Source organism: Sinocyclocheilus anshuiensis, unplaced genomic scaffold (assembly GCF_001515605.1).
Source record: "Sinocyclocheilus anshuiensis isolate Anshui unplaced genomic scaffold, SAMN03320099.WGS_v1.1 scaffold1003, whole genome shotgun sequence".
Lineage (NCBI taxonomy): Eukaryota > Metazoa > Chordata > Actinopteri > Cypriniformes > Cyprinidae > Sinocyclocheilus > Sinocyclocheilus anshuiensis.
In genome coordinates this window covers 1,994,366-2,007,706 of record NW_015542495.1, presented here as the reverse complement: position 1 = coordinate 2,007,706, position 13,341 = coordinate 1,994,366, and the positions used below count along the sequence as shown (strand labels likewise).

Below are 13,341 nucleotides of genomic sequence, written 5' to 3'. Positions count from 1 at the left end.
TCTTAACCTCAGACAACCAAACGCCAAGTTGAAGCCAAAGTTTTTTCACCCAGCATTGATTGTTAGTACAGTATTAGACTTCTGTGTGTAACTTGCCTAGCGATTTGCTTTTTCAGCTGATTAGACATAATTCAGAAAGGTGTTTGTTTTGATTTTTGTTTTTATTTTTTTTAATTTTTTTTGCAGAAAGTAACAAACACCTTAGAAACACTGGGCTAGTAAGAAAACCACCAAAACACTACAGAAACCACCTATGAATGGTGACGTAAGCACCCTAGAAACCACCTTGCAACACCCCAGCAACCACCCAGAAAACCAAAGCAAGACCCTAGCAATGAGCTAACAACTATTTCAGAAAATGTAAAACAAAAACCCAAAATGTAAAACAAAAAACATGTTCAACGTTTTGGCTGTTCATTGACACGGCAACAGCGTTTTGGGGACCTGAAAATGCAAACGTTGAAAAACAGGTTTTTGAAGTTTTTGAAACCAATATTGTTATTGTCTCTATGTAAACTATAAAAATGTGATTTGTGAAACTGGTGACATCATGCGTATACATATAACGTGTTCAGTCTAAGTGAACACAAAGTCACATCGCCAACTACTGGCCTGGCATGCATAATACAGCGGTTTTAGCCGTTTTTGCGGATTCTTGAATGGGGAACGCTGTCACGTGTGTGTGAAACTTTTAAATAAGCCAAAGGAAAAACTTTTCCATTTTTAGTACAATTGACCATTCACCAGGAGTTTGATTGACAGGCGATCTGACCAATCATAACAGTGAATCTGCCATTTTGTCTGACAAACAAAACAAACAGGAGAGTAGATTAGCATTGGTTAAATAATAAAAAAAACGTAACCTTGAAAAATGGTGTGTATTGACATCTTTCCGCCATTAAAACAAGACACTTTCTGATGTTGACTCAGTGTTTATTTCATGCTATAACTAGTAAAAATGATCGGTTCACATGCCGCTTGAACTGAGGTCACGACTGTCACGACACATTAAAGAGCCACAAAACAGTATTTATGGTTTGAATTTCTTATAAAATGACCAAATACGAAAGCAGAGACTTGGTTTCATACCAAATGTAACCTGCTCTGTCTTGTCTGTCAGCGTGTTGTCAGTGTCCTCTTTGCTCCACGATGTATTTTTTACTGCTTGAGAACATGGTGTGTGTTGTAAGAGCACCTTGGCTTGTCGGACATAACAACAAGGGGTGTGAGACTTTGCGAAGGGTCAATTGTGTCGTGTAAATGTACACTTAGTGTGAGATATCACATGTATCAGGGCAGGAACATCATCATTATGGTCAAACCAAAGTTTTAGTCTTTTGAATGGATTGTTCAGCATCACACTTCTGGGCTTCAGCCACAACTCAGAAGTGATTTATGTCTAAGACGTTACCTTATAGCCAATGAATGTGATGTTGGCTGAGGTCAACATTGTTTAATCCTCAAAGTGATACAGCCATGACTGGGTTTGAGCAAATGTTAGTCTTGATTTTCTGCCGTAAAAGGACTATAATTAAGATAAAAATCAGACCTTCATAGATGAGGCTTTTTTTAAAGTTCCCGTGTGTATTTTCATAAATGTTTGAAGGCTTAACGGTCTCAAATTATGGCATCAGTGCTAGTATATGGCACACATGCACTCTTAAATGCTGTGTTGTGGCCTGCTGGAGGATAAAAGTGTTTTAATACTGCATAATTGCATATGACCAAAACAATCCGAGGACAAAAATGTGTGGTGCGTGTTTTTGTGGAAAGAGTAAATTTGTGCATGCACGCAAACTGGCATGAATTTGTCATGGATGACTTCCCGTCCCGACATTGAAACACCCGGCTATGCCATGCAAAACAGCTGCCTTCTCCATCCTCTATTTTTTTAAAAGCATGGATTATATTATGAAATGCATTACTTGCCTCAGTTGATACGCTGTTAAATATCGGTTTATAAATAACAAAGAACAGAACTGTCAGCTGATATAAACAGAGTTTGACTTGGCTAGTAAAACAACGTGAAGGTCAGACTACTTGTGTTGGGAGTCACATGAAAAAGCTGCGTTAAAGGGCAAATGTTGATGCTGAAAACATTCGCGTTTGTCTCATGATTGGAAAGAATACCTTATGACGGATTCCTAAAATGCCATACTTTTCAGAAAGTTAACTGAAAACCACAGCAAACCACCCATGGACAGATCAACATTGGTATCAAATAAAGCATGCATGATCTTCTTTATTTGCTAAGGGTGTTGCCTTGTGTTACCTGGCTCAAGTTCACACATGTGGTTTAAACCAAATTTTGGATTGGGTGGATTCAGGTCAGAACTGATAAACAGACATTATCCTTACAAAGGGGCTGAGCCAAGTTAACACCCAACTGTTTGCGATTGTGTCCTAATTGAAGTGAATGCATTATTAATCAGGCTGACTTCATGAAATTGGCAAATGTCTGGTTGTCTCCTCCCAAACAGAACTCCCCCCTAATTTATTTATTTGCTTATTTTATTTTAAAATGACTGGGACATGTTTGTTGGATAATTTCCTGATTACTCAGAGGATAATTATTATCATCCATTATCCCTTATTTATTGCTGTATATTGCAGATGTTTATTATTATTCATCGGACGTGGTTCAGCTTCATCATGGTTTATTATTGAGTTTCTTTTGCCAGGCAATTGCATTGGATGAACAGATTATTAGGTAGAGATAGGAAGAATTTCAGAGACAGCAGCTCCCCTCACAACACGACACAAGCGCTCTATGTCTTGCCTTATGCAAAGACACCCTCAGACTCGAGTTTCAAAAGAGCTCACGCCAGACTGACCGGCAAACAGTTAAACATTCTGACGCCGACTTTATCACCCAGGTTTATTTTTCACAAGGTGTTAGTTTGGTTCAAATCACATGGAGTAACTGACCCTTTGCTATGTTCTGCTGCCATTGGTTACTGTTGTTGGCAAAGACAAGCTTTACAGAACATCCCATACAAATGAAATGGGGATTTGCACACAGTGTTCAGTAGAATGTGCTTATGAATTGACATCAGAAAGCATTTTTATCTTTAGCTTTTCTTAATTTGTTCAATTATTCTGCTATTCATTAAGGAATAACTTCAACTGGAATATTGAGTTTTTTTCTTTTTCCATTCTTCTTTTGTTTTTCTTCCTCCTTCCTTCTCTAGTCATGGAAGCTGAGAGACACCCAAAGCTCCCAGCTCTCTGCATTAAGATGCTTTCAGATGTGACTTTACTGGAGCTCCTCAAACACCCCAGAACATCTGGAGCATTCCTAGTCCAATCCAGCTGACATATTCAGACCCTGCTCGCTATAATACTCACGTTTTTTAACCTGTACATCTGTCCTCTTCTAAAACTCTCAGAAAGATGAAAATGATCCAGATGGTCTAAGGGACTAAAGGGATGTCTAAATCATGTAGATGACAAACCAGGACCTCGTAAATCGTTTCTGTTGATACATTCCCAGGCTATACATTACACTGTTCATTTACTGTGAAACACTCTACAAAATACAAACGCATCTGATTTTTCGATGCTCGGGATGTCTTTGGCATTTATGCTATATCACCTAGCGAAATCTTTTCTCAAACGAAAATCATTTGCAGAGGTCTCGGGTCTGAGTGACTTCACCAGAGACAATCTCAACCTCACAAAGACATTACTCAAATACACACCTGCTGTGAAGACACATAGTCTAAGATGAAGCTAGCTTGATTAGTTCTAACTATTCTGGCTTTAATTTGTTTGCCGAATAGTGACTGCCAGCTGTTTAGGATGTTCTTATTAATGTCAAACCGAGCATGTTACGTGGCGTTCTTCAGAAAGATGCAAATCCAATCCAGAATGCTCTGAGTCTGAGCGGAGTTTTTCCATGGCACGATCTGCTCTGACACTATTACCAAAGCTTCCCGCTGCTTCTATTCAGCACATAAGACATAGACGGATGACTACACGAGGGAATGTGCTGGAAAGACAAGGAGAAAGAATGGAATGACAAATTAGGCCAAAAACATGGATTGAAAGGAATAAGAAAGCTGGAAAGTTTGTAAAAACAGTGCATAATTGTAAGAACAAGAAACAAATGTCCACCACTGATAAATCCAGACAATGTCAAACACTGAGGAACAAAGCATAAATTGGACTCTTATATTTGAGTCAGTGACAAAATGCTCAAAATTTAGTCCAGATCTATTTAATTAAAATAAATAAATAACACTTAAAAATGCAGTTTACGTCAACAACTTGAATGGTGTAAAATGTTTTTTGGTTTGTAAATTAAAAGTAACTTTGGTACATTGTTGTTTAGTCAAAAATGCCCAGGTTGTATAATTATAATTACTACATGTGAAAAATATATGAAAGAAAACAATATTTTTTGAAAATAGAACTGTGGACATAATCTTTTACATTATATATTTTTTATTTTAAAATAATCAGGTCAAATGGGTTATCTTTATTTTTAACCTTTTACCTTATATAAATAATATATAAAAAGAATAATTGTGTATTCAAAAAGGAATTTTAATACTTAATAGTTACACTACATGACCTTTTTGTAGAAAATGTGTTCAGAAATGTATGAAACCAACAAAGATGAAAGTTTTAAGAACTTTGTTTCAAAGGGATAGTTCACCCAAAAATGAAAATTCTGTCATGTCACATCGCCAACTACTGGCCTGGCATGCATAATACAGCGGTTTTAGCCGTTTTTGCGGATTCTTGAATGGGGAACGCTGTCACGTGTGCGTGAAACTTTTAAATAAGCCAAAGGAAAAACTTTTCCATTTTTAGTACAATTGACCATTCACCAGGAGTTTGATTGACAGGCGATCTGACCAATCATAACAGTGAATCTGCCATTTTGTCTGACAAACAAAACAAACAGGAGAGTAGATTAGCATTGGTTAAATAATAAAAAAAACGTAACCTTGAAAAATGGTGTGTATTGACATCTTTCCGCCATTAAAACAAGACACTTTCTGATGTTGACTCAGTGTTTATTTCATGCTATAACTAGTAAAAATGATCGGTTCACATGCCGCTTGAACTGAGGTCACGACTGTCACGACACATTAAAGAGCCACAAAACAGTATTTATGGTTTGAATTTCTTATAAAATGACCAAATACGAAAGCAGAGACTTGGTTTCATACCAAATGTAACCTGCTCTGTCTTGTCTGTCAGCGTGTTGTCAGTGTCCTCTTTGCTCCACGATGTATTTTTTACTGCTTGAGAACATGGTGTGTGTTGTAAGAGCACCTTGGCTTGTCGGACATAACAACAAGGGGTGTGAGACTTTGCGAAGGGTCAATTGTGTCGTGTAAATGTACACTTAGTGTGAGATATCACATGTATCAGGGCAGGAACATCATCATTATGGTCAAACCAAAGTTTTAGTCTTTTGAATGGATTGTTCAGCATCACACTTCTGGGCTTCAGCCACAACTCAGAAGTGATTTATGTCTAAGACGTTACCTTATAGCCAATGAATGTGATGTTGGCTGAGGTCAACATTGTTTAATCCTCAAAGTGATACAGCCATGACTGGGTTTGAGCAAATGTTAGTCTTGATTTTCTGCCGTAAAAGGACTATAATTAAGATAAAAATCAGACCTTCATAGATGAGGCTTTTTTTAAAGTTCCCGTGTGTATTTTCATAAATGTTTGAAGGCTTAACGGTCTCAAATTATGGCATCAGTGCTAGTATATGGCACACATGCACTCTTAAATGCTGTGTTGTGGCCTGCTGGAGGATAAAAGTGTTTTAATACTGCATAATTGCATATGACCAAAACAATCCGAGGACAAAAATGTGTGGTGCGTGTTTTTGTGGAAAGAGTAAATTTGTGCATGCACGCAAACTGGCATGAATTTGTCATGGATGACTTCCCGTCCCGACATTGAAACACCCGGCTATGCCATGCAAAACAGCTGCCTTCTCCATCCTCTATTTTTTTAAAAGCATGGATTATATTATGAAATGCATTACTTGCCTCAGTTGATACGCTGTTAAATATCGGTTTATAAATAACAAAGAACAGAACTGTCAGCTGATATAAACAGAGTTTGACTTGGCTAGTAAAACAACGTGAAGGTCAGACTACTCGTGTTGGGAGTCACATGAAAAAGCTGCGTTAAAGGGCAAATGTTGATGCTGAAAACATTCGCGTTTGTCTCATGATTGGAAAGAATACCTTATGACGGATTCCTAAAATGCCATACTTTTCAGAAAGTTAACTGAAAACCACAGCAAACCACCCATGGACAGATCAACATGGGTATCAAATAAAGCATGCATGATCTTCTTTATTTGCTAAGGGTGTTGCCTTGTGTTACCTGGCTCAAGTTCACACATGTGGTTTAAACCAAATTTTGGATTGGGTGGATTCAGGTCAGAACTGATAAACAGACATTATCCTTACAAAGGGGCTGAGCCAAGTTAACACCCAACTGTTTGCGATTGTGTCCTAATTGAAGTGAATGCATTATTAATCAGGCTGACTTCATGAAATTGGCAAATGTCTGGTTGTCTCCTCCCAAACAGAACTCCCCCCTAATTTATTTATTTGCTTATTTTATTTTAAAATGACTGGGACATGTTTGTTGGATAATTTCCTGATTACTCAGAGGATAATTATTATCATGCATTATCCCTTATTTATTGCTGTATATTGCAGATGTTTATTATTATTCATCGGACGTGGTTCAGCTTCATCATGGTTTATTATTGAGTTTCTTTTGCCAGGCAATTGCATTGGATGAACAGATTATTAGGTAGAGATAGGAAGAATTTCAGAGACAGCAGCTCCCCTCACAACACGACACAAGCGCTCTATGTCTTGCCTTATGCAAAGACACCCTCAGACTCGAGTTTCAAAAGAGCTCACGCCAGACTGACCGGCAAACAGTTAAACATTCTGACGCCGACTTTATCACCCAGGTTTATTTTTCACAAGGTGTTAGTTTGGTTCAAATCACATGGAGTAACTGACCCTTTGCTATGTTCTGCTGCCATTGGTTACTGTTGTTGGCAAAGACAAGCTTTACAGAACATCCCATACAAATGAAATGGGGATTTGCACACAGTGTTCAGTAGAATGTGCTTATGAATTGACATCAGAAAGCATTTTTATCTTTAGCTTTTCTTAATTTGTTCAATTATTCTGCTATTCATTAAGGAATAACTTCAACTGGAATATTGAGTTTTTTTCTTTTTCCATTCTTCTTTTGTTTTTCTTCCTCCTTCCTTCTCTAGTCATGGAAGCTGAGAGACACCCAAAGCTCCCAGCTCTCTGCATTAAGATGCTTTCAGATGTGACTTTACTGGAGCTCCTCAAACACCCCAGAACATCTGGAGCATTCCTAGTCCAATCCAGCTGACATATTCAGACCCTGCTCGCTATAATACTCACGTTTTTTAACCTGTACATCTGTCCTCTTCTAAAACTCTCAGAAAGATGAAAATGATCCAGATGGTCTAAGGGACTAAAGGGATGTCTAAATCATGTAGATGACAAACCAGGACCTCGTAAATCGTTTCTGTTGATACATTCCCAGGCTATACATTACACTGTTCATTTACTGTGAAACACTCTACAAAATACAAACGCATCTGATTTTTCGATGCTCGGGATGTCTTTGGCATTTATGCTATATCACCTAGCGAAATCTTTTCTCAAACGAAAATCATTTGCAGAGGTCTCGGGTCTGAGTGACTTCACCAGAGACAATCTCAACCTCACAAAGACATTACTCAAATACACACCTGCTGTGAAGACACATAGTCTAAGATGAAGCTAGCTTGATTAGTTCTAACTATTCTGGCTTTAATTTGTTTGCCGAATAGTGACTGCCAGCTGTTTAGGATGTTCTTATTAATGTCAAACCGAGCATGTTACGTGGCGTTCTTCAGAAAGATGCAAATCCAATCCAGAATGCTCTGAGTCTGAGCGGAGTTTTTCCATGGCACGATCTGCTCTGACACTATTACCAAAGCTTCCCGCTGCTTCTATTCAGCACATAAGACATAGACGGATGACTACACGAGGGAATGTGCTGGAAAGACAAGGAGAAAGAATGGAATGACAAATTAGGCCAAAAACATGGATTGAAAGGAATAAGAAAGCTGGAAAGTTTGTAAAAACAGTGCATAATTGTAAGAACAAGAAACAAATGTCCACCACTGATAAATCCAGACAATGTCAAACACTGAGGAACAAAGCATAAATTGGACTCTTATATTTGAGTCAGTGACAAAATGCTCAAAATTTAGTCCAGATCTATTTAATTAAAATAAATAAATAACACTTAAAAATGCAGTTTACGTCAACAACTTGAATGGTGTAAAATGTTTTTTGGTTTGTAAATTAAAAGTAACTTTGGTACATTGTTGTTTAGTCAAAAATGCCCAGGTTGTATAATTATAATTACTACATGTGAAAAATATATGAAAGAAAACAATATTTTTTGAAAATAGAACTGTGGACATAATCTTTTACATTATATATTTTTTATTTTAAAATAATCAGGTCAAATGGGTTATCTTTATTTTTAACCTTTTACCTTATATAAATAATATATAAAAAGAATAATTGTGTATTCAAAAAGGAATTTTAATACTTAATAGTTACACTACATGACCTTTTTGTAGAAAATGTGTTCAGAAATGTATGAAACCAACAAAGATGAAAGTTTTAAGAACTTTGTTTCAAAGGGATAGTTCACCCAAAAATGAAAATTCTGTCATTAATTACTCTAAAAGTAATAAAAGTATTCTCGTTGCTTTCTAAAATTAATGTTGAACCACTGATGTCACATGGACTATTTTAATGATGTCCTTGAACATGTCAGTTGCATTGCTGTCTATGGAGGGTCAGAAAGCTCTCGGATTTCATCAAAAATATCTTAATTTGTGTTCTGAAGATGAACGAAGGTCTTACAAGTTTAGAACGACATGAGGGTGAGTAATTAATGACAGAATTTTCATTTTTGGGTGAACTATCCCTTTAAGTTGGATATTTAAAAGATTACTTACTATTTGGCCGTTTTACACCAACAAAATAGTCAGATCTGTTCAGATCAGAAAGTCATCTTTAAGTAAATGTTTTCCCAGAAAGCAGAGCAACTGGTATCCTACACCTGACCATCTAGATGCCGTATGCACTGACACACCGCCTATTCCCTTACTCAACTATATTAAATGTTTGCTGCAGCAGATAAGAGGAAAGATCTGACATCCGATATGAGACCAGCTCAGCCATTTCCATTAGAATGATCAAAGTCATGGAAACATTATTCTTGAGTTAGCATCCAAAGATAATGTTTCAAGCACATAATCTAAGCTTTATGTCATACTGTGAATATATTAACAACAACAAAAACATGTATTAAATGTCACTGTGATATTTAGCACTTCAGATTAAAGCAAGTTTATCACTGCAGACCATTAAACTGACTGCAATAGTGACACATTGAAATGAAACTGCAATTAAACCTGCTAAATCGGTATTGTGCAAGTCTGGTGATCAGGAAAAATATTTTCAACAATTTATCTGAAAAATGTAATTCAACTAGTAGTCTAATGTCATATTTTTAATAACAGTCCAGTGTGTACCCAAAAAGTATTCACTATTTCCTTGATCTGACTTTAGTTTAATCAGATTAAAGGGTTTGACTGTGTCCCAAATTATAAGTAACTTTGCCATTTATGAACTAATCCAAAAATACAAATCTTTCAGAAAATGTCCACATTGTTCAACAAAGTGATGTTAATGAATGTGAAGATTTCTCTGCTAATCAATGAACAAAAGACCAATAAAACGCATATCTTTGTTAATAAAAGCTTCAGCCAATCCTTAGTATTTTAGCAATTTTGAACACATTGTCAAAGCCAAAGTTGCCCATTCAGAGCTCATGACTGTGGCACAGGGACATAATGAAGGACAAATAGACCCCTCAGTCTGGTTTAGAGCACTCTGATGACCTCACTTGAAGAGGACCCCATCTAAAAGGAAATGTGCTGATTGGAGTCTGACATGAACCATTCTTACCTTGAAATGACAGGAAGACCCGTGGCTGTGGTGGAAAAAGACCATGGATGCAGGTGACACAGAGGACGAGGGGAAGTAACAACTGCATGCTTGTCCCAAGCAACCAAACCCAGAGCGCTCCTGACCTCCCCATGACTGCTGAGGAGACACCCAGACCAGCCCACCTGCAAAGATAAGGTGAAGGAACTGTTAAGGACAAAAGAGTTGTACTGGGGAGACTTCAACTTTTAAAGTACATGGAGAGCATATAATATATGCACTTTGAGGGTAGAGGTGGATTACATAAAGGAGTAAGACACTTAAAAATCCCATTAATAACAAGTATGTATGCCTTATTTATCAGTTAAATTATTTAAATGTAAATATATTTTAATGTTAGATACCTCTTGAGAGGCAAAGATACGTAAGATATTAAGATAAGTTTTCAAAGAATGTATTTTAGTACAAGATTTTGTCTTTTACTTTAAGTACAAGTTAAAACAAGGGAAATATTCTGTGCGTGGAGTAAGACAAAATAAAAGTATATTGAAGATACAATTTATGAAAACTATGAAGTATTGTTTTAAGTATTATTAGATATTTTTACTTGGAGGATATATATAGCATTTACAATAATTCTCTTACAATGTACGTCTATGAGGCAAGCCATTACACCTGGATAAACGTTCAAATTCACACTGTTGCAAATATACAATCATGCGAGTTAACAGAATCTTATTAACAGACGATATAAGACTATTAAGCCTACATGCTCAGAGTTATACTATTTTTTTCCCTCATTTTTAACTCCTGTCATGATCATGTAAAGAGACAAGTGGCAAATCACAAGAATTACGTTGGTAAGCTCATTTGACTTGTAAAGTAGCTGTAAAAAAGGTCACTTTGTAAAACCTCAAATAATGCACATGTTGTATGAAAAGAATTTACATAACCGCTTAAAAATGCAAGCTTCATTTAGCTTCAATTTCTTGCCCCATAGACTTCCATTATAAGTGCATTACAGCACATGCATTTTTACAAACTAAGAAACAGTGTGGTAATTGACATCATGCTGCAGATTTTGATAAAGCTCAACTTTTATCGAACCCACAACATTCCTTTTAAAAGTTCAACATTTTTTGCATGCGAGACATTAGCCACTTTCTGTGTGAAAAAATGGCTTTGATATAGTGCTAAATCAACAGTGTATCAAAACCAGCCAGTTAAAATACATATTTCAACACGTGTATCATAACAGTCATGCCTTGCTATCCATGAAAGCATTTTCCTTAAAGGCCTACTGTGAGTCTTAGTGCTGAGAAAGTGTCATGTAGTTAATGCATTTAGTCATGATATCAGCCAGTGCTGTATAAACAATGGTTCCTGTCCAGCCAGAGTCGATATTTTACCTTTACAGTGTAAAAGGAATGTCAGTGTAGGGGTAGCTCAAAGAAATGGATGCTTTTATTTCTAACAAAATAATGAACGGAAACTTCCCTGTGTTTCTTTCCTCTATTTTGCTATGGGACAACAAAAGTTCAATAATACATGGGGAGACGTTTGATTTTCTGTGGAAGAACTCTTGCTTTATGCTCCAGGCAGAACAGACAGCCTTCTCTGACCAGGACACTCTTGGAAAATAAGAATACATGCGGTTCATAATTATGTATTAATGATATGTTTGTGTTGTAGCAGAGAGAGTGCAGAAGGACAAAGAACAGGGTAAGAATAGCACGGTCTCAATGCTCATGTCTTATACATGAATCATGTGAAAGATTGATAGGAACTTTGTACAAGACATCTACAGTGCATGTCTGACTCATTGAGGTATGAGCACACTGCACAGGGTGTGTTCACAGTGAACAGCAATGCAGGAAAACACCACTTAAGGTGCCGTTTGCACAGTTCAAAGGCACTTCGTTTTGTATATAATCATCTGCTATATGGATGATCTTTGATGTGCTTCATTGGTTTTTCAGCACCTTACGCCATGAGCACCACATTTTTACGAAGCCATGTCATATCAAAAGTCTTTTTTCTTTTTATGTAAAGAGAACGTTCACCAAAAGATGAAAATTCTGTCATTTACTCACCCTCGTAACAATAAATTTGAGTGATTTGTGTGATTTTAGTTATTTGATGGTAACTTTATAGTACTGAAGTACCGCCACACTAATGCAAGAACATATTATGTACAACAGGACCGCATGAGTTTGTATGCTTGTGTAGAATGTTTATAAGTGAGAGTGTGTTTGCCTGAGTGTTTGTGATGAGGAGAATAAATAAGTCTCAATAGTGTTTTTTATTAGTTATGAGTGCATATTTACAAGGGTGTGCATGTGTATACATGTGCGTGTGTTTGTTTGAGCATATGATAAACTGCAGCGAGCTGAAATGTCTTTGGCAGCATGTATTGGAGAGAAGCTCTTAAGCTGGGTGGAGGCTACCGCTCTCTGGACAGTAATGGCTTTCTACTGCTGGTCAGAGCCTGCCAGACATATATACAGCTGCGAAAGTCATCATGGGCCATCATAGATCCATAACTCAGCCAAAACTAAGCATGAGCTGATGTTCAAGCTTCTATGATCACAACGCTTAAACGAGACATAATCCCTCATTAATTATGTGTCTAATGACCATGCTTCTGATTCTGATTGGTCAGTCGCAGCATTCAGTGATCAAATATTTTTTTTCTATAATGACAGCTAAACGGTACATTTCTCCAGGGCTACTTTTATATCTCTTGCATCACTCCGTGGTCTCTATTATTTTTACTTCCAACACAAATTAGAATAGCTACATACCGAAATCTTACGACTTGAAACGGTTAACTACCAGTTAAAGCAAGAAAATGAAGAAAATAAATAAATAAATAACACTTAATTGAGAATTAGTTTACTGAGAAATTAACTTTATTGCATATATTATTTTTATTATATTATTATTATATGTAATAATAAGGTATAATATTATTATATTATTAATATTATGAATTATTATTAATAATAAAAAAAAAATATTAAAATATATAGAACATAACTACTGTAATATGTTGTAATGGAGTATTATTTATTGTTAATCATTTCAGTTATAGGTAAGATTTTGGACCGGCCATTGCTTGTTACATTGCGGTTCGTTAGTACTAACCAGTGGTGGAAAGAGTACTGAAAAAATATACTCAAGTAAAAGTACCATTACCTTCCAAAAATTGTAGTGTGAGTAGAGTAAAAGTACTTGTCCAAAAAACTACTTGAGTAAGAGTAAAAGAGTAGCCTATTTAAAAGTA

The 13,341-nt window shown here is 36.4% G+C and overlaps 1 protein-coding gene across 1 annotated transcript in view; it reads right to left on the bottom strand.

The window, feature by feature from the left end:
- The window catches only part of LOC107694195 (semaphorin-3C-like), a 66,540-nt gene that overhangs the window by 48,746 nt on the left and 4,453 nt on the right, over positions 1-13,341 (bottom strand). The window contains exon 2 of the mRNA XM_016493832.1: positions 10,077-10,240. Coding sequence (XP_016349318.1) covers positions 10,077-10,209 — 133 coding nt within the window. The 5' untranslated portion in view covers positions 10,210-10,240. The remainder of the gene's footprint in view (positions 1-10,076; positions 10,241-13,341) is intronic.